At 39.6% G+C, this 27,549-nt stretch overlaps 1 protein-coding gene across 1 annotated transcript; it reads left to right on the forward strand.

The window, feature by feature from the left end:
- Positions 1–296: 296 nt before the first annotated feature.
- Positions 297–13,383, forward strand: rab18a (RAB18A, member RAS oncogene family). The gene is made up of 7 exons (XM_079259537.1): positions 297–439; positions 3,285–3,340; positions 7,841–7,902; positions 9,353–9,425; positions 9,802–9,920; positions 10,033–10,099; positions 10,176–13,383. The coding sequence occupies exons 1-7, from the start codon at positions 372–374 to the stop codon at positions 10,343–10,345; spliced, it is 615 nt and encodes a 204-aa protein (XP_079115663.1). The 5' UTR covers positions 297–371; the 3' UTR covers positions 10,346–13,383.
- Positions 13,384–27,549: the final 14,166 nt, after the last annotated feature.

Here is a 27,549-nt window from a genome sequence, read left to right on the forward strand (position 1 = left end):
GGTAAAATGTTTGTTTCAACATCTGATAAGTCGTTTGTCTTCTGCTGGGAATAAAATATGGATTGATTGGATGGAAATAATTGCATCTAACTTTTTTAAAAAAAAAAAAAATTGGTTTCAGTCTGGCTTTTTTCTCCATTTAATATAATTTAAATCGACCATAAACTTTTATTACAGAACATGTATGACTGGCATCTTGCAGTCCAACCGGAAGGATCAGCGCGTCATATGGGAAATGGTTGGAGTGAGACATCTCACTGAGAAAAGCTTCCAAACTATCTTTGCTTCCAGCTGTAAACAGGAGCGCAGCGTCGCTTCTCAGTCTGTCGGAGCAGTTTGTCCAGAATAACACCTCTCTCTGAAAGGGAAACATGGAAGACGACGTACTAACCACGCTGAAAATATTGATAATAGGAGAAAGTGGAGTCGGGAAGTCCAGGTAAATTAAAGCTTTTGTGCAGAGAAATTGATGTCGTGGCTAACCGCTAACGCTAGCTAGCAACTGTTAGCTTCGCTGCTAACATACAAGGATCAAGAAAACGCGACTTTTAAAAAATAAAAAGGACTCATAGTAACATTAGTTTGTTTTTTGTTATTATAGAAAACTGTAAAAGCTGCCATGCCATGATAATTTGTGTAAAAAAGCCTTTACTGTCCTACTCGTCCAGCTAACAAGAGCTAGCTGTCGGTGACGTCATTGTTCACGTATTATGTAGTTGATGACGTAATGTGTCGCAATCAAGACCATTTTGCCACCGTGTCTCATCCAGTTGGGTCTAGACCAGAGTACTGTCAACTATTCAGCTACTTTTGTTAGTAATTAGTGTCCTTAACCATCTCAGAACATCTAGTTCTGCTGAAGAAGCACCAACACCTGTCTGAAACCTGCAGGTAACTGGCTCAATACGTCATGAAACCTGCAGGTAACTGGCTCAAAACGTCATCATACCTGCAGGTAACTGGCTCAATACGTCATCATACCTGCAGGTAACTGGCTCAAAACGTCAGGAAACCTGCAGGTAACTGGCTCAAAACGTCATCATACCTGCAGGTAACTGGCTCAATAGGTCACCAAACCTGCAGGTAACTGGCTCAATACGTCAGCCAGGTAACAGGTGGAGCCACAAGCCTATAGGTGTCTTACCTGTGTGGTCCAGACTGAAATAATCCTGACAACCACCGACAGTCACATGGCAGACATGTGCACAGCTCGTCTCCACGGTGATAATGAGATGCTTAAAGCCTCTAATAAACTTCAGACAATTCCACTTCCAAGCCAGGAAAATGGTGTTTCATCACAGTCTGCTGACCAGACCTCAGCTTCTGTAACTGGAATGTGGTTAACAACAAGATTTAATGATGATTTAATGAATTACAACCATTTTTAGGTTTATTTAGTTTTTTTTTTCCTGCAGTAGTCTTCGTATCTTTACTATGAAGTAACTTTGTGAACAGGCTAAACTGATTCTGTCACGACAACATGCTGGCTTATATGTCCAGATATCTGGTGTGTGAAAGTTGACCAGTCAGACCAGTCAGTGTTTCCACATTTCTGTGGTTATTAATAACAGGTGTTTGGTGGATGATTAGGATTCTGATGTGTCGCAGTTATCGTGTGACAGAAACAGGACTGCTTCTGGAGTAAAACACAGATATTTCACGTTTCCCTGCAAGATCAGGGGGTGGAATCATCCGGGAGACATCTGGATGACAGAAAACACATGCACACGTACATTTAGCACACAAATCCGTCTCCGATTGGCTGTTTCTGAGCATAGCTTCTCTGCTAAACCGTCGCTGGTCCCTGCTGACCGCCCACCAGAAGAAATATGAGACTTCTGAGTGAGTCACAGGGTAGAAATGAGCTTATACTCCTCACCGCTGATGTGATAAAGAACTCTGAACTTGATTAGTCATCATTAGGAGATGAACTCTGGCCTCTCTACAGCAGGCTGGTGGTGATATCATCTGGTTCTGGTATCTGTAATGCAACTAAAGGACAAAGTCATCAATAGGAAGAGATATTGATGCAGGGTGAGATATGTTAACTGGAAAATAACGTAATAATAACATCATAATAACCTCGTAACGGGGTGGTTTTATTGTGAAAAGAGTAAATATAACACGTTATCGTGCTGAATTTTATGGTCAGAATTTGAAGCAACGGTTGTTGTGACCTGGAAATATTGGAGAAAACTGGTTTTATGGAAACATTTTAGCCCTTTTTGTCCTGGATGAATTCTTCTAACCTGATTTATTGTTGCAAGGCAGGAATGTGGGACTGATACGAGCAGCAAGCCACCTGCCTGCAGCAGAGACGCGTTGCGGTGCGGTTCAATTCGACGATTCGATTATTAAACAATTATCAGGGTTTTTAGTGCATCTTTTTTCCATATTAACTTTTTTTTCGTGCTCTGAGGCTCTTTTATACGACTCCAGACTCAATCTGCATCCATTAAATCACGTGAACAAACAGATTTACCGGTAGTTATGCAGAGTCATAAATTAATCCAACACTCATCAAACATGTTTTTATTTCAGGTTTTCCCTGAAAACTTCAGGAAATCTGTGTCCAGAACAACCAGCTGCTGCCACATGTTTCTAGCTTTATTTAGATTTTTGGCTTAAAGCAGCTTCCGTACGCAGGAAGTCTCATCCAGGTTTCGTCTGTTCTCATGTCCATAAAAACCAGAATGTTTCCAAATGATGCCATCAAACCCGATCAGGAAATCTCACGCTTTGTAACCGTAGCTGCAAGGCTAGCTGCTAGCTGCCTGCTAGCTCTGTTTACTGTTTCCTGCCCGGACACTTTAGGGGGACGGACCGGTCCGCCACCTTAAAATGTCTGATTTGTAGCTTCCCACTTCACTCTTTTTTTTAAAAATAATTACTTTAAAGACAAATTGTTTTTGAACATTTGTGAATTCGTAGTCGTGTCGACACGTCTGTCATCAAGATGCATCAGTTAAAAAAAACAATAATTTTACATTTAAATGAGAAAAATAGTTCCTTTTGATCCATAACCAATGTTTATATTTTGCATAATTTTGTTGATTATCGTCTGTTTCATGATTGGCTGAGACATCTGTCTAAGACATTGATAGATAAGTGGAGTGATTGGTCGGTTAAATTCTGCTCTGAGATGCGTAAAGTTCCGTCCCACTCCTCGCTGAGAGTCTGACTTTCTGGCAGCTTTTGCTAAACACAGACTGAAACCACAACAAGCTCATAATGAGACCTAATCATCATCATCATCTTCCTCTTCCTCTTCTTCTTGCCGCCAGCCTCCTCCTGAGATTCACAGACGACACGTTTGACCCAGAACAGTCGGCTACGATCGGTGAGTAAATCACAGTTCATTCTGTCCAGTTATTTTACCAGTAACGTTTGGGTTAGACTGGTATCGGTCCGGTCGGGTGACTGGCGTCGGTCCGGTCGGGTGACTGGCGTCGGTCCGGTCGGGTGACTGGCATCGGTCCTGTCTGGTGACTGGTATCGGTCCGGTCTGGTGACTGGTATCGGTCCTGTCTAATGACTGGTATCGGTCCTGTCTAATGACTGGTATCGGTCCTGTCTGGTGACTGGTATCGGTCCTGTCTGGTGACTGGCGTCGGTCCTGTCTGGTGACTGGTATCGGTCCGGTCGGGTGACTGGCGTCGGTCCGGTCGGGTGACTGGCGTCGGTCCGGTCGGGTGACTGGCGTCGGTCCGGTCGGGTGACTGGCGTCGGTCCGGTCGGGTGACTGGTGTCGGTCCTGTCTAATGACTGGTATCGGTCCGGTCTGGTGACTGGTATCGGTCCTGTCTGGTGACTGGCGTCGGTCCTGTCTGGTGACTGGCGTCGGTCCTGTCTGGTGACTGGCGTCGGTCCTGTCTGGTGACTGGTATCGGTCCTGTCTGGTGACTGGTATCGGTCCTGTCTGGTGACTGGTATCGGTCCTGTCTGGTGACTGGTGTCGGTCCTGTCTGGTGACTGGTATCGGTCCGGTCTGGTGACTGGCGTCGGTCCGGTCTGGTGACTGGCGTCGGTCCTGTCTGGTGACTGGCGTCGGTCCGGTCTGGTGACTGGCGTCGGTCCGGTCTGGTGACTGGCGTCGGTCCGGTCTGGTGACTGGCGCCGGTCCGGTCTGGTGACTGGCGCCGGTCCGGTCTGGTGACTGGCGCCGGTCCGGTCTGGTGACTGGCGCCGGTCCTGTCTGGTGACTGGCGTCGGTCCTGTCTGGTGACTGGCGTCGGTCCGGTCTGGTGACTGGCGTCGGTCCGGTCTGGTGACTGGCGTCGGTCCGGTCTGGTGACTGGCATCGGTCCTGTCTGGTGACTGGCATCGGTCCGGTCTGGTGACTGGCATCGGTCCGGTCTGGTGACTGGCGTCGGTCCTGTCTGGTGACTGGCATCGGTCCGGTCTGGTCATATAAAGCCGCTTTGGAGGTTTTAACACCCTGAACCTTCATGACGTCGTGTTCAGAGGCGCGTTCAGCAGAATACGTGTTTCTCGGTGTGGTTTTTGTTGGAACCACCAGAGAAGAAGAGAATCCCGCCGAAGTGACTCCAACGCGCCGTGACCCGGAGGACCCGGCATGTTTCTCAGCAGGCAGAAGCAGGAAGCCCGGTTAGATGCTGCCTGACAGCTTTAAGGTTCAGGTCTTCTCCTTCATTAATATGTAAACATTTATGTTTTATCACATAAATGATTTATTTATTTTTAAAATACTATCTGAGAATCTGCAAAACCAGGAAGCCTACAGGGAACATAAGGCCCATCTTCTCCCAGTCCAGTCCCCGTCAAGTCCAGTTCCTGACCCGTTACGGTCCAGTAGTCCCTCTCCTGTCACGTCCACCCCTGTCCTGTCCCACTCAGGACCTGTCCAGACTCTGACCAGTCCAGTCGTCCCAGTTAAGTCTCATCATCCCACCAAGCAGCAACCTCCGGCGGTTAAAAGTACTTGAGAGGAAAAGGAGATTTTTGTTTTAGTTGCTTTTTGTGTCGTTTGTTTAACTGGTCCTGCTGGTTCCCGGCCTGCTGGTTCCCGGCCTGCTGGTTCCCGGCCTGCTGGTTCCCGGCCGGCTGGTTCCCGGCCGGCTGGTTCCCGGCCGGCTGGTTCCCGGCCCGCTGGTTCCCGGCCCGCTGGTTCCCGGCCCGCTGGTTCCCGGCCCGCTGGTTCCCGGTCGGCTGGTTCCCGGCCCGCTGGTTCCCGGCCCGCTGGTTCCCGGCCCGCTGGTTCCCGGCCCGCTGGTTCCCGGCCTGCTGGTTCCCGGCCCGCTGGTTCCCGGCCCGCTGGTTCCCGGCCGGCTGGTTCCCGGCCCGCTGGTTCCCGGCCCGCTGGTTCCCGGCCCGCTGGTTCCCGGCCCGCTGGTTCCCGGCCCGCTGGTTCCCGGCCCGCTGGTTCCCGGCCCGCTGGTTCCCGGTCGGCTGGTTCCCGGCCCGGTTCCTGGCACATTTCCGACAGTCTTTGTCCAGCAGTGATGAAAGTGGAAAAGGAGGTAAAACATGGTGACTACTGGCTCTAACTCTTCTGGTGACTTCAGTTCGCTACCCGTTCGGATGTTGGCGTTGCCGTGGGCGATTGTTTCCAAACGTTGCCTCGTCCCACAGGGACCAGCATGACCTGGACTCCCAGTGGAAGTAGCAGCTTGTTTTGTGTGATAGTACTGGGAGAGACTCGGTTTGTGATGATGTACGGCCACAGAGTCGGGTCCAGGTCCAGATCCAGGTCCAGATCCAGGACTGTCATGTAAAGGTCCTGTCCACCGGGACCTGGCAGGGTGTTTCTGGTGAATCATTCTGGGGTGTTTGTAGAGGAGATAACTCGGCTCGGCACGGCTCGGGTCTGGTTTACGAACAGCTCGGGTCTGGGGCTCGGGTCTGGTTACTAACAGCTCAGGTCTGGGGCTCGGGTCTGGGTTACTAACAGCTCGGGTCTGGGTAACTAACAGCTCGGGTCTGGGTTACTAACAGCTCGGGTCGGGTTACTAACAGCTCGGGTCTGGGTTACTAACAGCTCGGGTCTGGGTTACTAACAGCTCGGGTCTGGGTAACTAACAGCTCGGGTCTGGGTTACTAACAGCTCGGGTCGGGTTACTAACAGCTCGGGTCTGGGTTACTAACAGCTCGGGTCTGGGTTACTAACAGCTCGGGTCGGGTTACTAACAGCTCGGGTCGGGTTACTAACAGCTCGGGTCGGGTTACTAACAGCTCGGGTCTGGTTTACTAACAGCTCGGGTCGGGTTACTAACAGCTCGGGTCTGGGTTACTAACAGCTCGGGTCGGGTTACTAACAGCTCGGGTCTGGTTTACTAACAGCTCGGGTCTGGGGCTCGGGTCTGGGTTACTAACAGCTCGGGTCTGGGGCTCGGGTCTGGGTTACTAACAGCTCGGGTCTGGGTTACTAACAGCTCGGGTCGGGTTACTAACAGCTCGGGTCTGGGTTACTAACAGCTCGGGTCTGGGGCTCGGGTCTGGGTTACTAACAGCTCGGGTCTGGTTTACTAACAGCTCGGGTCTGGGTTACTAACAGCTCGGGTCTGGTTACTAACAGCTCGGGTCGGGTTACTAACAGCTCGGGTCTGGTTACTAACAGCTCGGGTCTGGGTTACTAACAGCTCGGGTCTGGTTACTAACAGCTCGGGTCTGGGGCTCGGGTCTGGGTTACTAACAGCTCGGGTCTGGGGCTCGGGTCTGGGTTACTAACAGCTCGGGTCTGGTTTACTAACAGCTCGGGTCTGGGTTACTAACAGCTCGGGTCGGGTTACTAACAGCTCGGGTCGGGTTACTAACAGCTCGGGTCTGGGTTACTAACAGCTCGGGTCGGGTTACTAACAGCTCGGGTCGGGTTACTAACAGCTCGGGTCTGGGTTACTAACAGCTCGGGTCGGGTTACTAACAGCTCGGGTCGGGTTACTAACAGCTCGGGTCTGGGTTACTAACAGCTCGGGTCTGGGTTACTAACAGCTCGGGTCGGGTTACTAACAGCTCGGGTCTGGGTTACTAACAGCTCGGGTCTGGGTTACTAACAGCTCGGGTCTGGGTTACTAACAGCTCGGGTCGGGTTACTAACAGCTCGGGTCTGGGTTACTAACAGCTCGGGTCGGGTTACTAACAGCTCGGGTCGGGTTACTAACAGCTCGGGTCTGGGGCTCGGGTCTGGGTTACTAACAGCTCGGGTCGGGTTACTAACAGCTCGGGTCTGGGTTACTAACAGCTCGGGTCTGGGTTACTAACAGCTCGGGTCTGGGTTACTAACAGCTCGGGTCGGGTTACTAACAGCTCGGGTCTGGGGCTCGGGTCTGGGTTACTAACAGCTCGGGTCGGGTTACTAACAGCTCGGGTCTGGGTTACTAACAGCTCGGGTCGGGTTACTAACAGCTCGGGTCTGGGTTACTAACAGCTCGGGTCGGGTTACTAACAGCTCGGGTCTGGGGCTCGGGTCTGGGTTACTAACAGCTCGGGTCGGGTTACTAACAGCTCGGGTCTGGGTTACTAACAGCTCGGGTCGGGTTACTAACAGCTCGGGTCTGGGTTACTAACAGCTCGGGTCGGGTTACTAACAGCTCGGGTCTGGGTTACTAACAGCTCGGGTCTGGGTTACTAACAGCTCGGGTCTGGGGCTCGGGTCTGGGTTACTAACAGCTCGGGTCGGGTTACTAACAGCTCGGGTCTGGGTTACTAACAGTTCAGACGTTGTGTGGTTCTGGTTGTTTTGACGGTTCAGCATAAATAATTATGGCCTGTCAGCGTGATTTAATATTCCTGTTAGAAACTGGCCAGACCTGTAAGAGTCATCCTGGACCCGGCAGGATGATGTCATCTACCCCGTTTGACTGACTGGATTTTCCTTGTCTAGGTGTCGACTTCAAGGTGAAGACCATCTCGGTGGACGGCAACAAGGCCAAGCTCGCCATATGGGTGAGTTTACATCGCTTTGAACTCTCTCAGCTCCTGGTTGTTCCTGCAAGTCACCAGGAGGGGGCGCTCATGTATCACAGTTAGCGTCACCCTGAGGATGCAGAACATCCTTCTTTTTCATTTCACCTTTATTTAACCAGAACAGAAAAGTTTTTTTTTTTTTTGTTTTTTACAGTAGAGGGACAAACAGGCTGTAAAATAAACCAAACAAGCTCAATCTCAATAAATGTCTAAAATATTTCTAAAGACTTAAATACACACTGTGAGGCAGCTGAAAGGAAGGGTCAGCGACTTTGCCCTTTCAAACTAAAAGCTTTGCAGCAGAGCGAGTGTTGCATGCAGAGGATGCCTGGTGCAGCCGGTGATGCAGGTAAAGAGCGAAGAAACCCAGGAGGGGTTTCTACTGACTTCTGCAGGTTTCCACCGAAGGCTGAATGAGAGGAATGATCTGGAAGCAAACCTTTACACATGTTTTTATTTCATCTTGCCACTTGTCCCAAATATTAATACTCCGTAATCCAGATCAGACCGGAGTTTATCTGTTGGGAATACGCATACCCCTCGTAGTACTTGGAGATACTGCAGAAGTACCTGAGAAAATTAACTAAAATTTTAAAAAGGAAATAACTTGTTCAATTTCATGATTACTACACACATGTAGAAATGTACACGTATGCAGGTTTAAATAGCTTCTGTTACTTGGACCATCATGGATTTTTCACCTCTACATACCTCTGAAGATCTGAACATTCAAATGCATGAAATGAGTAAATGTAGAAGTGTACATATGTATGTAAATAAATAAAATAACGAATAAGTAAAAATTAGTTTAAAAAATATCAGTTGTGATTTGGTTGTAATGTTAAAATGTGTTTTTAAAAAAGATCTAAAATAAATATTTAAATTGGTTAAAAAAACAATATATTGTATTTGATAAACTACATATACAAAATTTAAAGACAAGTTAAGGAAAAAATAGAAATATAAAATAAACAAAACTGAAATAAAGCTAAAATAAAACACGTAAAAATGTTTGTATGAATAAAAATATAAAATGACTTATGTATTTAAGAGACTACATATTTTAAGTTATTTCTTTTTAAAAATGTAAAATTGTTAAATTTTATGAATAATTTTAAGTTATTCTAAAAGATATGTAAAAAAATTTTATTTCAATGAACAATTTTGAAATAAAAATTATATAAAATAAAACAAATGGGGGGAGGTGTAAATAAAATATCTATATAATATGAATGTGTAAAAGAGGCTAAGAATGGTTTAAACTCATTTTTCTCCAGAAATTTCAGGTTTTGTTTTCTGAAAGGATAGTTTATTAAATATAAACATCTGGGGAGAAGTTGTGTGTTAAAAGATGGCGTCGTCGGCGTAGAGACGGATGGATGAGTCCACTCCTGGATTTCCATCTGGCTGAGTTGTGTTTGTTTTGCAGGACACAGCTGGACAGGAGCGCTTCCGAACCCTCACGCCCAGTTATTACCGCGGCGCGCAGGGAGTCATCCTCGGTAAGAAAGGCTTCTTCATTCATCAGAATCTGTCTGCGGCTCCAAGTCCCAAACTCATGTGGGTGTAAAAAAAAACAAAACAAACTGCTGTATTTTGATGTAAATAGTTTTTTATAACTTGAAATAAACATATATTTATATTCTAAGTTGCAATAAGGTTTATTAAGCATGTGTTCATGCTTAATAAACCAGATTTTTCCCTCAGATTTGACGTTTTTGTGACTTTTGGACTCAGTAAAAACAAAAAAAACCAGCAACCAAACCATAAAATCACGCGAGAAGTCGAGCAGAGGAGGATGAAACCAAACACGGCAGGGGAAGCAGTTTAAAGATGGATATGGAGCTAAAAGGAGCTAAAGGAGCTTTTCCTCTGCAGTGTACGACGTGACGCGGCGGGAAACCTTCACCAAGCTGGACAACTGGCTGAACGAGCTGGAGACGTACTGCACGAGAAACGACCTGGTCAAGATGCTGGTGGGAAACAAGATCGATAAGGTTGGTGTCCACGTTCAGGCGAGAAGGTGGGAAGTGTCCCAGAGGAACGGCTGCTGGGTCGGTTGTTTCCTCATCAGCTCAGACCTCAAGCTTTACTTCTCCTTTGTTTCAGGAGAACCACGAACTGGACCGAGCCGAAGGCCTGAAGTTTGCGAGGAAACATTCCATGCTCTTTATCGGTGAGTAAAACCCTGAAACAACTTGTTTTAAATCTTCTTCGTGTTCCCTGAACCTCCCGCTGCGTCTTGTCTGCAGAGGCGAGCGCCAAGACGAAGGATGGTGTCCAGTGTGCGTTTGAGGAGTTGGTGGAGAAGATCATCCAGACTCCCGGCTTGTGGCAGAGCGACAACCACGGCCGGGCCGTCCAGCTCACAGACGAAGATGCCGGAGGAGGAACCTGCGGCGGATACTGCTCCCTGGTGTAGACCGCACGCATCTTCAAACAAGCACATACCCTCACACGCCTCCAGGACCGCCCTCCCCTCCTCTTCCTGCTTCGTCTTGTCCTCTCCGTGTCCACGCACGGCTCGGTGGTGCTGCCGATGGATCCCTCCGCTTCGCATCGCCGCCGTTTCTGAGCTCGCTGCAGCTCCAACGTTGTGGGACAGAAAGGCTTTTCCTTTTCTCCCCGGAACTTCAGCATGCACATCTGTGTCCCCCTGCCATCGCCTCCCTCCTCTTCCTCACGCTGAATACGATGCTGCTCATGGAGGAGCCGATCACACCGAGCTGGGCTCCGCCCGCCTCGCCAGGCTCCGCCCGCCTCACCAGCCGGTTAAAGGCGTGGAGCATGTCTCTGTTGTCCACGCAGACGCCACTTTCTCCTGCCAAGAGTTTGGAACGTTGTTTTATTTCTGTCAGACTCGGACCTCAGACTGCAGCGGACGGCGTTTCCACGGGAAGCTCTTTAATGTCGCACGACGCCTTTCCTAACGTAACGAGTTGCTTTAACGGCGTGCAGCTCCTTCCCTCCCGGACAGAATATCACAAGCAAACGTTCAGTATGAAGCAGCGTGTCTTTCCAAGCTGGTGGCTTTCCCAGCACTCCCAGTCCTCGCTGGGACCTGCGAGGACGTCCCCGACCTGCGGACGGGGATGGCGTAGGGTCGCGTCCACATCAACGTGGTTTTAAATGTCTTTTAATTGCATGAAATCTTTGTGCCATCCGTCCGTCTGTCTGTTTTCTTTCAGGCTTTTTCTATAAAGACTTTAACTTTGCAGACTTTCTGTAGGCGGTGGCGTGCAAAGGTTCGGGCACCTCAACGAGATCACGCATTATTTTCTGTCTTATTTTTGTTTTTCACAGTTTTTTTATCAGGATTCTGCAGAAATATTAGAACCCGGCGAGTTTATAACCAGCCGCCGTTGCTTCAGTCAGGAGGAAAAGCCGGCCGACTCCTCCTACCTCGTCCCAACCAGCAGCCATGTTGTCCTCAGAGCAGTCGCCATGGCAACCGCAGCGCTTTCCTCACGGCTGTCGGGGTTTATCTCCTCGGTTCACACAAACATTAAGACTTTCTACTCTGCACAAAGATATGTTTGTTGTCACTGGAAAGATGTCTCACTCTGACTGGTGATAAGGAGCCGGGCCGGTGTGTTCCCGACAACGGCGGATGACGTGATCACTGATAACTTCACGCATGATGAGACCTTCACGTGTTCGTCAGGAAAAGCTTTGTTTTTATCAGGAATCACTTCGTAACTAAAGCAGATTTATTCCACTGAAGAGTTAAAACCAATCATTTCCTCCACAGTTTGTAACGTCGGCCGATTAAAAAGACCTTCAGAAGGGTTTATCAGACTCATCCAGCAGCTCAGAGATGACCTTCTGAAACCAGTCCCGAGGACCAGTGAGCGTAAAGCAGGGAAGCACGGAGGTGGAGCAGGCATGGTTTGGGTTGGTGTTGCAGCCGGCAGCACGGAGCGTTTCTCAGGAAGCTGAAGGAGACGATGATCTGAAGGTTTTACCCTCCAACAGACCAAAGAGTCCGAGGAATCTCCCAGAACTGGAAGAATGAAGGGAAGTGGAAAGACTGGTACCAGGTAGTCCCCATGCAGGGTGCCCAAACTTCTGCTTCCTGTTTCCTTTTCTGTTTTATTGAGTTTAAGACGTAAAGGGAACGTTTCGCCGTTAACCTCCTGTCTGCTGGGAGCAGAAATCATGAGCAGGGGTGCCCAAACTTCTGCACTCCGCCGGGAAGCGAACAAAACGATGCAACGATGTAAAAAGACAGAGTTGTGAATGTAAACAGAGAGGAAATAAAGTGTTTTCCCGCGGCTGGACGTGTGCGTGTTGTTCCAGGATCAGGGTTGCCATGTTGGAAATGTCGCTGCTAGGTGATGCTTCTTCCTCCACATTCCTCTCCCCAGAACGAAGCCGTGTGTTTAAACATGAGCCAGATGTGTGATCTGTCTAAATCATCTTCCCCGGAAACGCCACCTCGCTCACAACTTGCTCCATGGCGGCTTTAGCCGGGGTCTGTGCCGGTCCTGGCCACGATGAAAGGCTTAGCGCTCCGCAGGCGTTGCCTCGCAGCGCGTCCCTCATCCCTCGCCACAGTCTGACCAGCTGTCTGCAAATATGTCTCAGGCAAATAACAACGGATGCACACGGCGTGATCATGGCTTTGTGCGGCCCAGCGGCGACCTGAGAGCGGCTTCCTCGTCCCCACGCTGGAAAAACATCAAGTACTCAACGTGCGACGCTGAGACACGATGTTTGGTTGGTTTACTTTGCATTTGTTGCCAGATTGTGACACGTTGTGGTGAATAACTGAATAAATCGAGTCAGGATTCTTTAAATGCAGTCAAATGAAGTCAAGATGGAAGCTGAACTTCGTGGTGAAAGAAGAGGAGCTGCTTCTGGTCAGCCGGACTGTAAGTCTGATAGCAGCGACGCAGGAGGAGCAACTAAAGGCTGGAAAAAGAACAAAAGTAACACGACTGGGTGTAAAGGAGTACCTTAGAGAGGCAGAGTCTCTCAGATCATCAATCTGACATGAACTGAAGCAAAAAAATTTCCTCCCACCGCCTGCAGAGAATTAGAGGGAATCTCTGTATGCTGGGACCAGGCTGGATGCTGGTGATGTTCTGCATTAACAGCAGACATGATTCTCTACTGGAAACCAGTGCATGGACTCAGGAAGCTTCCAGAAACCAGTGTGAACCCAGTTCAGGCTGAAATCCACACATGCAGGTTAAAGCTCCATCATATGTGAAGAGGATCCAGAAACACGCCGTCTTCTCTGGACCAAAGCTCATTTAAAATGTTCTGAGTGGAAACCTGGATGAAGATGTGGAATAGTTTGTGGACAGCATGGACGGCGTGTCCTGCAGGCTAAAGAGGAGAGGGAGCATCCAGCTTGTTATCAGCCTGCATCTCTGATGGGATGGGGTTGCATTAGTGCCGATGGCGTGGGCAGCTTCCACATCTGGGAAGCTCCATCAATGCTGGAACATCTGCTCCCATCCAGACAACGTCTCTTTCAGGGAAGACCTTCCACCATGCTGGACCACATCCTGATGGTGGAACAGGAGAACTGGTCCAGCAGGACCACGCTGAACCACATCCTGATGGTGGAACAGGAGAACCGGTCCAGCAGGACCACGCTGGACCACATCCTGATGGTGGAACAGGAGAACTGGTCCAGCAGGACCACGCTGGACCACATCCTGATGGTGGAACAGGAGAACTGGTCCAGCAGGACCACGCTGGACCACATCCTGATGGTGGAACAGGAGAACTGGTCCAGCAGGACCACGCTGGACCACATCCTGATGGTGGAACAGGAGAACTGGTCCAGCAGGACCACGCTGAACCACATCCTGCATCACAGCTGCTCATTAATGTGTCTCATCATCTGATTCGTTGTTTTTCTTCTACTGGGAATAAAATATGAGAGAAGATTCTGGTTTGATCCAGTTTGGTCCCGTCTCTGCAGGGACAGATTGATGGACTTCTTTCCGCCCTGCTGTCCGTCTTACCATCCATCCAGACTCTAAGCTCACGGCGCAGATCTGGCTTCCATTAAGTCGCCTTGTCTGTCGGTGCTGGTCTTCCTGCAGCCGGCTGCATGGATCAGTGTTCAGACGAGCCTCCAGAGAGCTGTCGTGTGTAAAAATGTTACGAGACGCCGGGCATCGTTTCATAAGGTGCCACTCACGTTGTCATGCTCGCCGCCAGGTAATCGTTCTGCCGTGCTGACTTGTGTTGCAGAGGGCGGTCGGATAGATGGTCCTCCAGCTCCAGACAGTTCTGGATCTGCTGAACCTTCACAAACAAGATGAAGTCTTTTAAGTTTCCAGACCGGGTCAAACAGAACCGGTAGGTCTGCAGACTGTTTACGCTCCAGGCTCGGCGCTTGCTTAGGTTACCGTCTGAGGCTGTGAGGTAACGAACTGACGGTTCTGTCGCTGCAGGTGGAAACACTGTGATTACCTGCGAGCTGGTGTTTACATCCGCACACATTCAGACCTTCATCAGGCGGTGGAGGGATCTGGTTTCAGGCCCAGTGCCGTTGGACCTGCGTGACCTTTGGGTCAGTTAAACGTGAGCAAGACGAACGCTTCATGTTTGTTTTACCAGGAAATCCGTTCAGAAACAATCAATGCAGAGATTTCCTGATCCGATCGAGTCACATTTTATTCCCAGAAGAAGAAAAACAACGTATCAGATGACTAAACAGCTGAACTTTTGTAATTTTCCCCGGTCGACGGCTGATTCGGCCTCCATCCTGCATCCTACCTGAGCTGTCGGCTCTCTCCAGCCAGCAGAAGATCATCTCACCACGACTCTTGTTTTCCGTCTTCTAATCCTGTTTGCTGAGTCGGCAAAGATTCCAAACAGCCGGTGTGTTTATTCCTGTTTTCTCGTATCTGGATCAAAACTCTGTGTTCAGTGTTCCAGATAGGGTTGGTTTCTCAGCGTCTGGACGCTGCTGGTCCGCAGCGGCTACAGAAATACGCATTTCGTCACCGTGTCATCCAACACGTCCAGAACGCAGCTGTAAGATGAGAAAGTTCTGTTTTTAACCTGCATGTGTGGATTTCAGGCAGAGGTTCTGGAATCTTCAGTCCATGCACTGGTTCCCAGTAGAAAACATCACCAGCATCCAGCCTTGCCCCATGCCTACAGAGACTCCTTCTAATTCTCAGAAACTTCTGAGTACTTCCGAACATATTGGGCGTATTATTGTTATTATTTGGGACTGAAGCTGTGACAAGACGCCCAGCATGCTGCCTGTAATTTGATCGGAGCGTGTTTCGGTGGAAGCAGGACCCCGTCGTGGCGTGGTGGGAACCTCTGGCTTCAGATCCATGTCAGTCCTTCCTGCTAATGGCTCTTTAATTGGGTTTCCTCATATTTGCTACCCTGTCAGTCTGATTTAAGCCTAAATGATTGTGTTGTAACCGACTCTTGTTATGTTCCAAAACATGGCGCCATGTGCGTTTCTCTGAAGACAGACGAGGATGCCTCCGGCGTGGGCCTCGGGTTACTGTGGCAACAAGCGTTGGGGCCGAAGACAGGCCGAACGGGGAGAGAGTAGCTTCATTCATCATCTCACTGCCCTAATTTCCCGTATTCACCGTGCTTTCATCTGGTGTGGGGTGTCCCAGGCCACGTGCGGCCATGTCATCATGGCGGTTGTCATGCTACCGCTGCAACATGGAAGCTAATAGCATGTCGGCTACTCAGCCCACCGCTTTCTACAATAAACTAATCACATTGTGTCAACATGGCTGGGTGTCAGTTTCCCACATGCCTGAGAGATTTTCCTGCGCGGGACGAAGGCGGGACGGCGGCTCTTTGCTCCGAGCAGGAAATTCACACGTTTCCCTCCGGCTGAGATGATTGGCGTGTTCAGAAACAAGTTCTTTACTGGATAAATAATCTCCCTCCCGTGTCGTAGTGTCATTGTTTGTTGTTTTTTGCAGGGCTGACCTTGATTTGGGACAAAACAACTGCTGTTGCACATGTGAAGATGATGATCGGAGTTAAATCTTCCTCTTCTACAGTTAACCTTGTTACGCGCCTTTTTCTGGCCAATTACAGTCCTTCGTAACCCGAGTTTGGGTTTGTTGCTGCAAACGGCGGGAAGCTCCAGGCCTCGACTCTGCTGGACAATTCAATTTGAAAATACAAAGGCGACCTCTTCCTCCCACCAGATCCTCACCATCATCCACAGAAATCAGACCCAGGTCACACAAACACAAGAGTTTCTTGTGTGTTCAGGCTGTGTGTGCGCGCTCACCGCCTTGTCGCAGGGTTTCCTTTCAATCAGATTAAGTGGGATAACAGAGGCGTGTCTGGTGTTTTCGTGAGGCTGAAGTGCAGGTAGACCCGAGGGAGCAGCTGGATCTGGTCCTCCAAGCTGTTTACATACCAGGAACCTGGTTTAGTGTCAGGTTAACCGGGCTGAAATGGGAGATTATTAGTATGTGGAAGGTTTTGCTCACTAATTCCAACAGTATAGATAAAGTTGCAGCAAATTTTCAGTTTGTATAAAGTAGAAATTGGTGGATTATTTCTTTATTATTGCCCATAAATCTGATTAGGTAGGAAAATTTGCTCATATTTCTTTTAAATGAAGACATTTGTGGGAAAAACATGTTTGTAAAATGCAGTTATATTCCACGATAACCAGTCAAGTAACTGAATACTAAAAAAAAAAATTAAAAAAAAAAAATTGATCAAAAATAGCTAAACTCTAATTTCATACATTACATAAGATAATGGTGAAAAAAGTTAGTTTAAAAGAATAACTGTCCCAGACAAATTAATCTGACTGAGATGCAGAAAAAACATTGTTTTGTCATAAAATATTGTTGAATGAAATATTATTTAGCGAGTGAGGTAAACTACTAGTTTATCATGCTGACTTACTTTTTCTTCTCATTAGTTCAAAATAAAAGTCATGATTTTCATAAGATAAATATTGTATTTCTTTACCTGGAAGGTAATAATATATGTGAGTATGACTGCATTTATGTATTTAACTAGTATGCATACTGAAGTATCTGAAAATGTTTATGTTATACTTATGTGTATATATGTATCTGCATATGATTATGGGTACATATATGATAATATCAATGTATGTATATACATACACATGTATGTATGAATAAATGTATGTATTTATGTATGGATGTCTGAGTATGTTTGTATATGTATGTGTGGGTTTATCTATGATTGCATGTGTGTGTGTATATTTGTACATTCAATTAAATTCAGTTCAGCTTTATTTGTATAGCGCCACTTCAGAACAATGTTGTCACAGGACACTTTACATGCACATCATTTCAAGCCAATTAATACATATCCTATAATAGAAACCAACTGATTGCATCAAATTATGACTTTAATCCAACATGTATGTACATGTTGTATGAATAAACATGTGAGTAGGTAGGTTTGTAACTGTGTATGTACTGTATGTATGTATGTACGATTGCATGAATGTATAAACATGTTATTGTAGGAATGAACATGTATGTATGAATTTATGGATGTATATATGTACATTTATGTATAAAAATATTTATGCATTTGTATGTACATTTCCAAATGTGTATGTATGTATGTATATGCATATGTATGTAAGTAAGTGGCGGGTATGTAAGCTTTTATGCATGAATGTATGTATATACATATATTTATATGTATGTATGTATATATATATATATATATGTATATACATATATTTATATGTATGTATGTATGTATATATATATATATATATATATATATATATATATATATATGTATGTATGTATGTAACTACATATTGTATGAATTAACAGATGTAAATACATATGTATGAAATTATGTATGCATGTTTAAATGTAGGTCACTATGTATGTATGAATATATGAATGTATGTATGTATGTACATGTATGAATATCGGTATATCAGTTCATATGTATGTCTGTGTGCATGTAGGTACATGCTATCATATAAATGAAAATGTGTAAGTGAACATACATAACTACATATGTAAATACATATGTAGTTATGTATGTATTATCATATGCAAGTTTTTGTAATGCTATAATGAATTTTTTTTTTACATACTGTACATGACATTTATTTGACAGATTATACTATGACCTCTATTGACGCATACATTACAATGAAATTTTTTTTCACACAAACTATAGTGTAATTTTATGTAATACTATAAAAAATTTTACATACAATACTGTGGTGACATTCATTCATTTTCTGAACTGCTTATTCCAATTCAGGGTCGCGGGGAAGCTGGAGCCTATCCCAGCCGGCTTTGGGCGACAGGCAGGGTACACCCTGGACAGCTTGCCAGTCCATTGCAGGGCCACACACAGAGAGACGAACAATGCAATTGTAAAATATTTTACATAAAATGTCATAGTATAGTATGTCTCAAAAATACAATAACGTATGTGTAAACAGAAGTTATAGTAATGTTCTTTAAAAAAATGTGATCGTAAAGTATGTGTGCATATCATGCATGTGTTTTTGGAAGGTGGGAGGAAGCTGGAGTACCTGGAGAGAACCCATGCATTTTTTGACATACTATATCATGAAATTTTTCACACATACTTTACTATCACATTTTTTTAAGGAACATTACTATGACTTCTATTTACACACAAGTTACTATATTTTTTACACATACTATACTATGACATTTTATCTAATATATTTTACAATCACATTATTCAACATACTGCATTATATTTTTTGACACATACTTTACGATGACAATTTTGACATATACTATAATGTTAGATTTTATGTAATACTTTACTGTCCAATTTTTTACACAATATGGTGTCTTGACACATACTATACTATGACATTTTATGTAATATACTTTACAATGTCTTTTTTTTGTCACATACGTTACTACATTTTTGACACATACTATACTGTTACATTTTATGTAATAAACTTTACGATGTCATTTTATCACACATACTATATCATGAAATTTTTCAGTTTACTATGACATTTTTACCAAACAATACTATGACTTCTATTTACACATACGTTACTACTGTCAAACATACTGTCTTGACACATACTATACTGACATTTTACGTAGTATACTTTACAATGTCATTTTTTGACACATACTATATCATGAAATTTTGCACACGTACTTTACTATGACATTTTTTAAGGAACATTACTATGACTTCTATTTACACATAGGTTACTATATTTTTGACATACAGTACTATGACATTTTATGTAATATATTTTACAATGTCATTTTTAAACATACTACATTATATTTTTTGACACATACTTTACTATGACAATTTTGACACATACTATACTGTGAGATTTTATGTCATACTTTACTATACAATATTTTACACACAACAGACTGTCTTGACACATACTATACTGACATTTTATGTAATATACTTTACAATGTCTTTTTTTTGTCACATACGTTACTACATTTTTGACACATACTATACTGTTACATTTTATCTAATAAACTTTACGATGTCATTTTATCACACATACTATATCATGAAATTTTTCACAGTTTACTATGACATTTTTACCAAACAATACTATGACTTCTATTTACACATACGTTACTACTGTCAAACAAACTGTCTTGACACATACTATACTGACATTTTATGTAATATACATAAGATGTCTTTTTTGACATACTATATCATGAAATTTTTCACACATACTTTACTATCACATTTTTTCAAGAAACATTACTATGACTTCTATTTACACACGTTACAATATTTTTGACACATACTATGACATTTTATGTAATATATTTTACAATGTCATTTTTAAACATACTACATTATAGGTTTTGACACATACTTTACTATGACAATTTTGACACATACTATACTGTGAGATTTTATGTCATACTTTACTATACAATATTTTACACACAACAGACTGTCTTGACACATACTATACTGACATTTTATGTAATATACTTTACGATGTCATTTTTTGACACATGCTATATCATTAAATTTTTCACACATACTTTACTATGACATTTTTTACCAAACATTACTATGACTTCTATTTACACACACGTTGCCATATTATTCACACATACTATACTATGACATTTTATGTAATACATTTCACAATGTCATTTTTTGACACATACTATATCATGACATTTTTCACACATACTTTACCATGACATTTTTTTTAACAAACATTACTATGACTTCTATTTACACACACGTTACTATTTCTTTGACATACTATACTATGACATTTTAAGTAATCTATTTTACAATGTCATTTTTAAACATACTACATTATGTTTTTCACACATACTTTACTATGACAATTTTGACATATACTACACTGTTAGATTTTATGTAATACTTTACTGTCCAATTTTTTACACAATATGGTGTCTTGACACATACTATACTGTTACATTTTATGTAATATACTTTACAAAGTCATTTTTTAACACATACTATATAATGGAAATTTTCACATATACTTTACTATGACATTTTTCAACAAACAATACTATAACTTCTATTTACACATACGTTACTATATTTCTTACACATACTATACTGTGACATTTTAAGTAATATACTTTACACATAATATATCATGAAATTTTTCACACAGTTGACATTTTTACCAAACAATACTATGACTTCTATTTACACATACGTTATTGTATTTTTGACACATACTATACTATGACATTTTATGTTTTACTTTACAATGTCATTTTTTGACACATAATATATCATGAAATTTTTCACACATACTTTACTATCACATTTTTTTAGGGACCTTACTATGACTTCTATTTACACACACGTTACTATATTTTTGACACACACTATACTATGACATTTTATGTAATATATTTTACAGTCGCATTTTTCAACATACTGCATTATATTTTTTGACACATACGTTACTATGATATTTTTGACACATACTATACTGACATTTTATGTAATATACATAAGATGTCTTTTTTGACATACTATATCATGAAATTTTTCACACATACTTTACTATCACATTTTTTTAAGGAACATTACTATGACTTCTATTTACACACAAGTTACTATATTTTTTACACATACTATACTATGACATTTTATCTAATATATTTTACAATCGCATTATTCAACATACTGCATTATATTTTTTGACACATACTTTACGATGACAATTTTGACATATACTATAATGTTAGATTTTATGTAATACTTTACTGTCCAATTTTTTACACAATATGGTGTCTTGACACATACTATACTGTTACATTGTATGTAATATACTTTACAAAGTCATTTTTTAACACATACTATATAATGGAAATTTTCACATATACTTTACTATGACATTTTTCAACAAACAATACTATAACTTCTATTTACACATACGTTACTATATTTCTTACACATACTATACTGTGACATTTTAAGTAATATACTTTACACATAATATATCATGAAATTTTTCACACAGTTGACATTTTTACCAAACAATACTATGACTTCTATTTACACATACGTTATTGTATTTTTGACACATACTATACTATGACATTTTATGTTTTACTTTACAATGTCATTTTTTGACACATAATATATCATTAAATTTTTCACACATACTTTACTATCACATTTTTTTAGGGACCTTACTATGACTTCTATTTACACACACGTTACTATATTTTTGACACACACTATACTATGACATTTTATGTAATATATTTTACAGTCGCATTTTTCAACATACTGCATTATATTTTTTGACACATACGTTACTATGATATTTTTGACACATACTATACTGACATTTTATGTAATATACATAAGATGTCTTTTTTGACATACTATATCATGAAATTTTTCACACATACTTTACTATCACATTTTTTTAAGGAACATTACTATGACTTCTATTTACACACAAGTTACTATATTTTTTACACATACTATACTATGACATTTTATCTAATATATTTTACAATCGCATTATTCAACATACTGCATTATATTTTTTGACACATACTTTACGATGACAATTTTGACATATACTATAATGTTAGATTTTATGTAATACTTTACTGTCCAATTTTTTACACAATATGGTGTCTTGACACATACTATACTGTTACATTTTATGTAATATACTTTACAAAGTCATTTTTTTAACACATACTATATAATGGAAATTTTCACATATACTTTACTATGACATTTTTCAACAAACAATACTATAACTTCTATTTACACATACGTTACTATATTTCTTACACATACTATACTGTGACATTTTAAGTAATATACTTTACACATAATATATCATGAAATTTTTCACACAGTTGACATTTTTACCAAACAATACTATGACTTCTATTTACACATACGTTATTGTATTTTTGACACATACTATACTATGACATTTTATGTTTTACTTTACGATGTCATTTTTTGACACATGCTATATCATTAAATTTTGCACACATACTTTACTATCACATTTTTTTAGGGACCTTACTATGACTTCTATTTACACACACGTTACTATATTTTTGACACACACTATACTATGACATTTTATGTAATATATTTTACAGTCACATTTTTCAACATACTGCATTATATTTTTTGACACATACGTTACTATGATATTTTTGACACATACTATACTGACATTTTATGTAATATACATAAGATGTCTTTTTTGACATACTATATCATGAAATTTTTCACACATACTTTACTATCACATTTTTTTAGGGACCTTACTATGACTTCTATTTACACACACGTTACTATATTTTTGACACACACTATACTATGACATTTTATGTAATATATTTTACAATCGCATTATTCAACATACTGCATTATATTTTTTGACACATACTTTACGATGACAATTTTGACATATACTATAATGTTAGATTTTATGTAATACCTTACTGTCCAATTTTTTACACAATATGGTGTCTTGACACATACTATACTGTTACATTTTATGTAATATACTTTACAAAGTCATTTTTTAACACATACTATATAATGGAAATTTTCACATATACTTTACTATGACATTTTTCAACAAACAATACTATAACTTCTATTTACACATACGTTACTATATTTCTTACACATACTATACTGTGACATTTTAAGTGATATACTTTACACATAATATATCATGAAATTTTTCACACAGTTGACATTTTTACCAAACAATACTATGACTTCTATTTACACATACGTTATTGTATTTTTGACACATACTATACTATGACATTTTATGTTTTACTTTACGATGTCATTTTTTGACACATGCTATATCATTAAATTTTTCACACATACTTTGCTATGACATTTTTTACCAAACATTACTATGACTTCTATTTACACACACGTTGCTATATTATTCACACATACTATACTATGACATTTTATGTAATACATTTCACAATGTCATTTTTTGACACATACTATATCATGACGTTTTTCACACATACTTTACCATGACATTTTTTTTAACAAACATTACTATGACTTCTATTTACACACACGTTACTATTTCTTTGACATACTATACTATGACATTTTAAGTAATCTATTTTACAATGTCATTTTTAAACATACTACATTATGTTTTTCACACATACTTTACTATGACAATTTTGACATATACTACACTGTTAGATTTTATGTAATACTTTACTGTCCAATTTTTTACACAATATGGTGTCTTGACACATACTATACTGTTAAATTTTATGTAATATACTTTACAAAGTCATTTTTTAACACATACTATATAATGGAAATTTTCACATATACTTTACTATGACATTTTTCAACAAACAATACTATAACTTCTATTTACACATACGTTACTATATTTCTTACACATACTATACTATGACATTTTAAGTAATCTATTTTACAATGTCATTTTTAAACATACTACATTATGTTTTTCACACATACTTTACTATGACAATTTTGACATATACTACACTGTTAGATTTTATGTAATACTTTACTGTCCAATTTTTTACACAATATGGTGTCTTGACACATACTATACTGTTACATTGTATGTAATATACTTTACAAAGTCATTTTTTAACACATACTATATAATGGAAATTTTCACATATACTTTACTATGACATTTTTCAACAAACAATACTATAACTTCTATTTACACATACATTACTATATTTCTTACACATACTATACTGTGACATTTTAAGTAATATACTTTACACATAATATATCATGAAATTTTTCACACAGTTGACATTTTTACCAAACAATACTATGACTTCTATTTACACATACGTTATTGTATTTTTGACACATACTATACTATGACATTTTATGTTTTACTTTACAATGTCATTTTTTGACACATAATATTTCATTAAATTTTTCACACATACTTTACTATCACATTTTTTTAGGGACCTTACTATGACTTCTATTTACACACACGTTACTATATTTTTGACACACACTATACTATGACATTTTATGTAATATATTTTACAGTCGCATTTTTCAACATACTGCATTATATTTTTTGACACATACGTTACTATGATATTTTTGACACATACTATACTGACATTTTATGTAATATACATAAGATGTCTTTTTTGACATACTATATCATGAAATTTTTCACACATACTTTACTATCACATTTTTTTAAGGAACATTACTATGACTTCTATTTACACACAAGTCACTATATTTTTTACACATACTATACTATGACATTTTATCTAATATATTTTACAATCGCATTATTCAACATACTGCATTATATTTTTTGACACATACTTTACGATGACAATTTTGACATATACTACACTGTTAGATTTTATGTAATACTTTACTGTCCAATTTTTTACACAATATGGTGTCTTGACACATACTATACTGTTACATTTTATGTAATATACTTTACAAAGTCATTTTTTAACACATACTATATAATGGAAATTTTCACATATACTTTACTATGACATTTTTCAACAAACAATACTATAACTTCTATTTACACATACGTTACTATATTTCTTACACATACTATACTATGACATTTTAAGTAATCTATTTTACAATGTCATTTTTAAACATACTACATTATGTTTTTCACACATACTTTACTATGACAATTTTGACATATACTACACTGTTAGATTTTATGTAATACTTTACTGTCCAATTTTTTACACAATATGGTGTCTTGACACATACTATACTGTTACATTTTATGTAATATACTTTACAAAGTCATTTTTTAACACATACTATATAATGGAAATTTTCACATATACTTTACTATGACATTTTTCAACAAACAATACTATAACTTCTATTTACACATACGTTACTATATTTCTTACACATACTATACTGTGAGATTTTATGTCATACTTTACCATAACATATTTTGCACACAACAGACTGTCTTGACACATACTATACTGACATTTTATGTAATATACTTGACGATGTCATTTTTTGACATACTATATCATGAAATTTTTCACACATACTTTACTATCACATTTTTTTAAGGAACATTACTATGACTTCTATTTAAACACAAGTTACTATATTTTTTACACATACTATACTATGACATTTTATCTAATATATTTTACAATCGCATTATTCAACATACTGCATTATATTTTTTGACACATACTTTACGATGACAATTTTGACATATACTATAATGTTAGATTTTATGTAATACTTTACTGTCCAATTTTTTACACAATATGGTGTCTTGACACATACTATACTGTTACATTGTATGTAATATACTTTACAAAGTCATTTTTTAACACATACTATATAATGGAAATTTTCACATATACTTTACTATGACATTTTTCAACAAACAATACTATAACTTCTATTTACACATACGTTACTATATTTCTTACACATACTATACTGTGAGATTTTATGTCATACTTTACCATAACATATTTTGCACACAACAGACTGTCTTGACACATACTATACTGACATTTTATGTAATATACTTGACGATGTCATTTTTTGACATACTATATCATGAAATTTTTCACACATACTTTACTATCACATTTTTTTAAGGAACATTACTATGACTTCTATTTAAACACAAGTTACTATATTTTTTACACATACTATACTATGACATTTTATCTAATATATTTTACAATCGCATTATTCAACATACTGCATTATATTTTTTGACACATACTTTACGATGACAATTTTGACATATACTATAATGTTAGATTTTATGTAATACTTTACTGTCCAATTTTTTACACAATATGGTGTCTTGACACATACTATACTGTTACATTGTATGTAATATACTTTACAAAGTCATTTTTTAACACATACTATATAATGGAAATTTTCACATATACTTTACTATGACATTTTTCAACAAACAATACTATAACTTCTATTTACACATACGTTACTATATTTCTTACACATACTATACTGTGACATTTTAAGTAATATACTTTACACATAATATATCATGAAATTTTTCACACAGTTGACATTTTTACCAAACAATACTATGACTTCTATTTACACATACGTTATTGTATTTTTGACACATACTATACTATGACATTTTATGTTTTACTTTACAATGTCATTTTTTGACACATAATATATCATTAAATTTTTCACACATACTTTACTATCACATTTTTTTAGGGACCTTACTATGACTTCTATTTACACACACGTTACTATATTTTTGACACACACTATACTATGACATTTTATGTAATATATTTTACAGTCGCATTTTTCAACATACTGCATTATATTTTTTGACACATACGTTACTATGATATTTTTGACACATACTATACTGTGACATTTTATGTAACATACTTGACGTTGTCATTTTTTGACATACTATATCATGAAATTTTTCACACATACTTTACTATCACATTTTTTTTAAGGAACATTACTATGACTTCTATTTACACACAAGTTACTATATTTTTTACACATACTATACTATGACATTTTATCTAATATATTTTACAATCGCATTATTCAACATACTGCATTATATTTTTTGACACATACTTTACGATGACAATTTTGACATATACTATAATGTTAGATTTTATGTAATACTTTACTGTCCAATTTTTTACACAATATGGTGTCTTGACACATACTATACTGTTACATTGTATGTAATATACTTTACAAAGTCATTTTTTAACACATACTATATAATGGAAATTTTCACATATACTTTACTATGACATTTTTCAACAAACAATACTATAACTTCTATTTACACATACATTACTATATTTCTTACACATACTATACTGTGACATTTTAAGTTATATACTTTACACATAATATATCATGAAATTTTTCACACAGTTGACATTTTTACCAAACAATACTATGACTTCTATTTACACATACGTTATTGTATTTTTGACACATACTATACTATGACATTTTATGTTTTACTTTACAATGTCATTTTTTGACACATAATATATCATTAAATTTTTCACACATACTTTACTATCACATTTTTTTAGG

This window comes from Telmatherina bonti (assembly GCF_933228915.1).
Source record: "Telmatherina bonti genome assembly, chromosome: 20".
In the NCBI taxonomy this organism is placed as follows: domain Eukaryota; kingdom Metazoa; phylum Chordata; class Actinopteri; order Atheriniformes; family Telmatherinidae; genus Telmatherina; species Telmatherina bonti.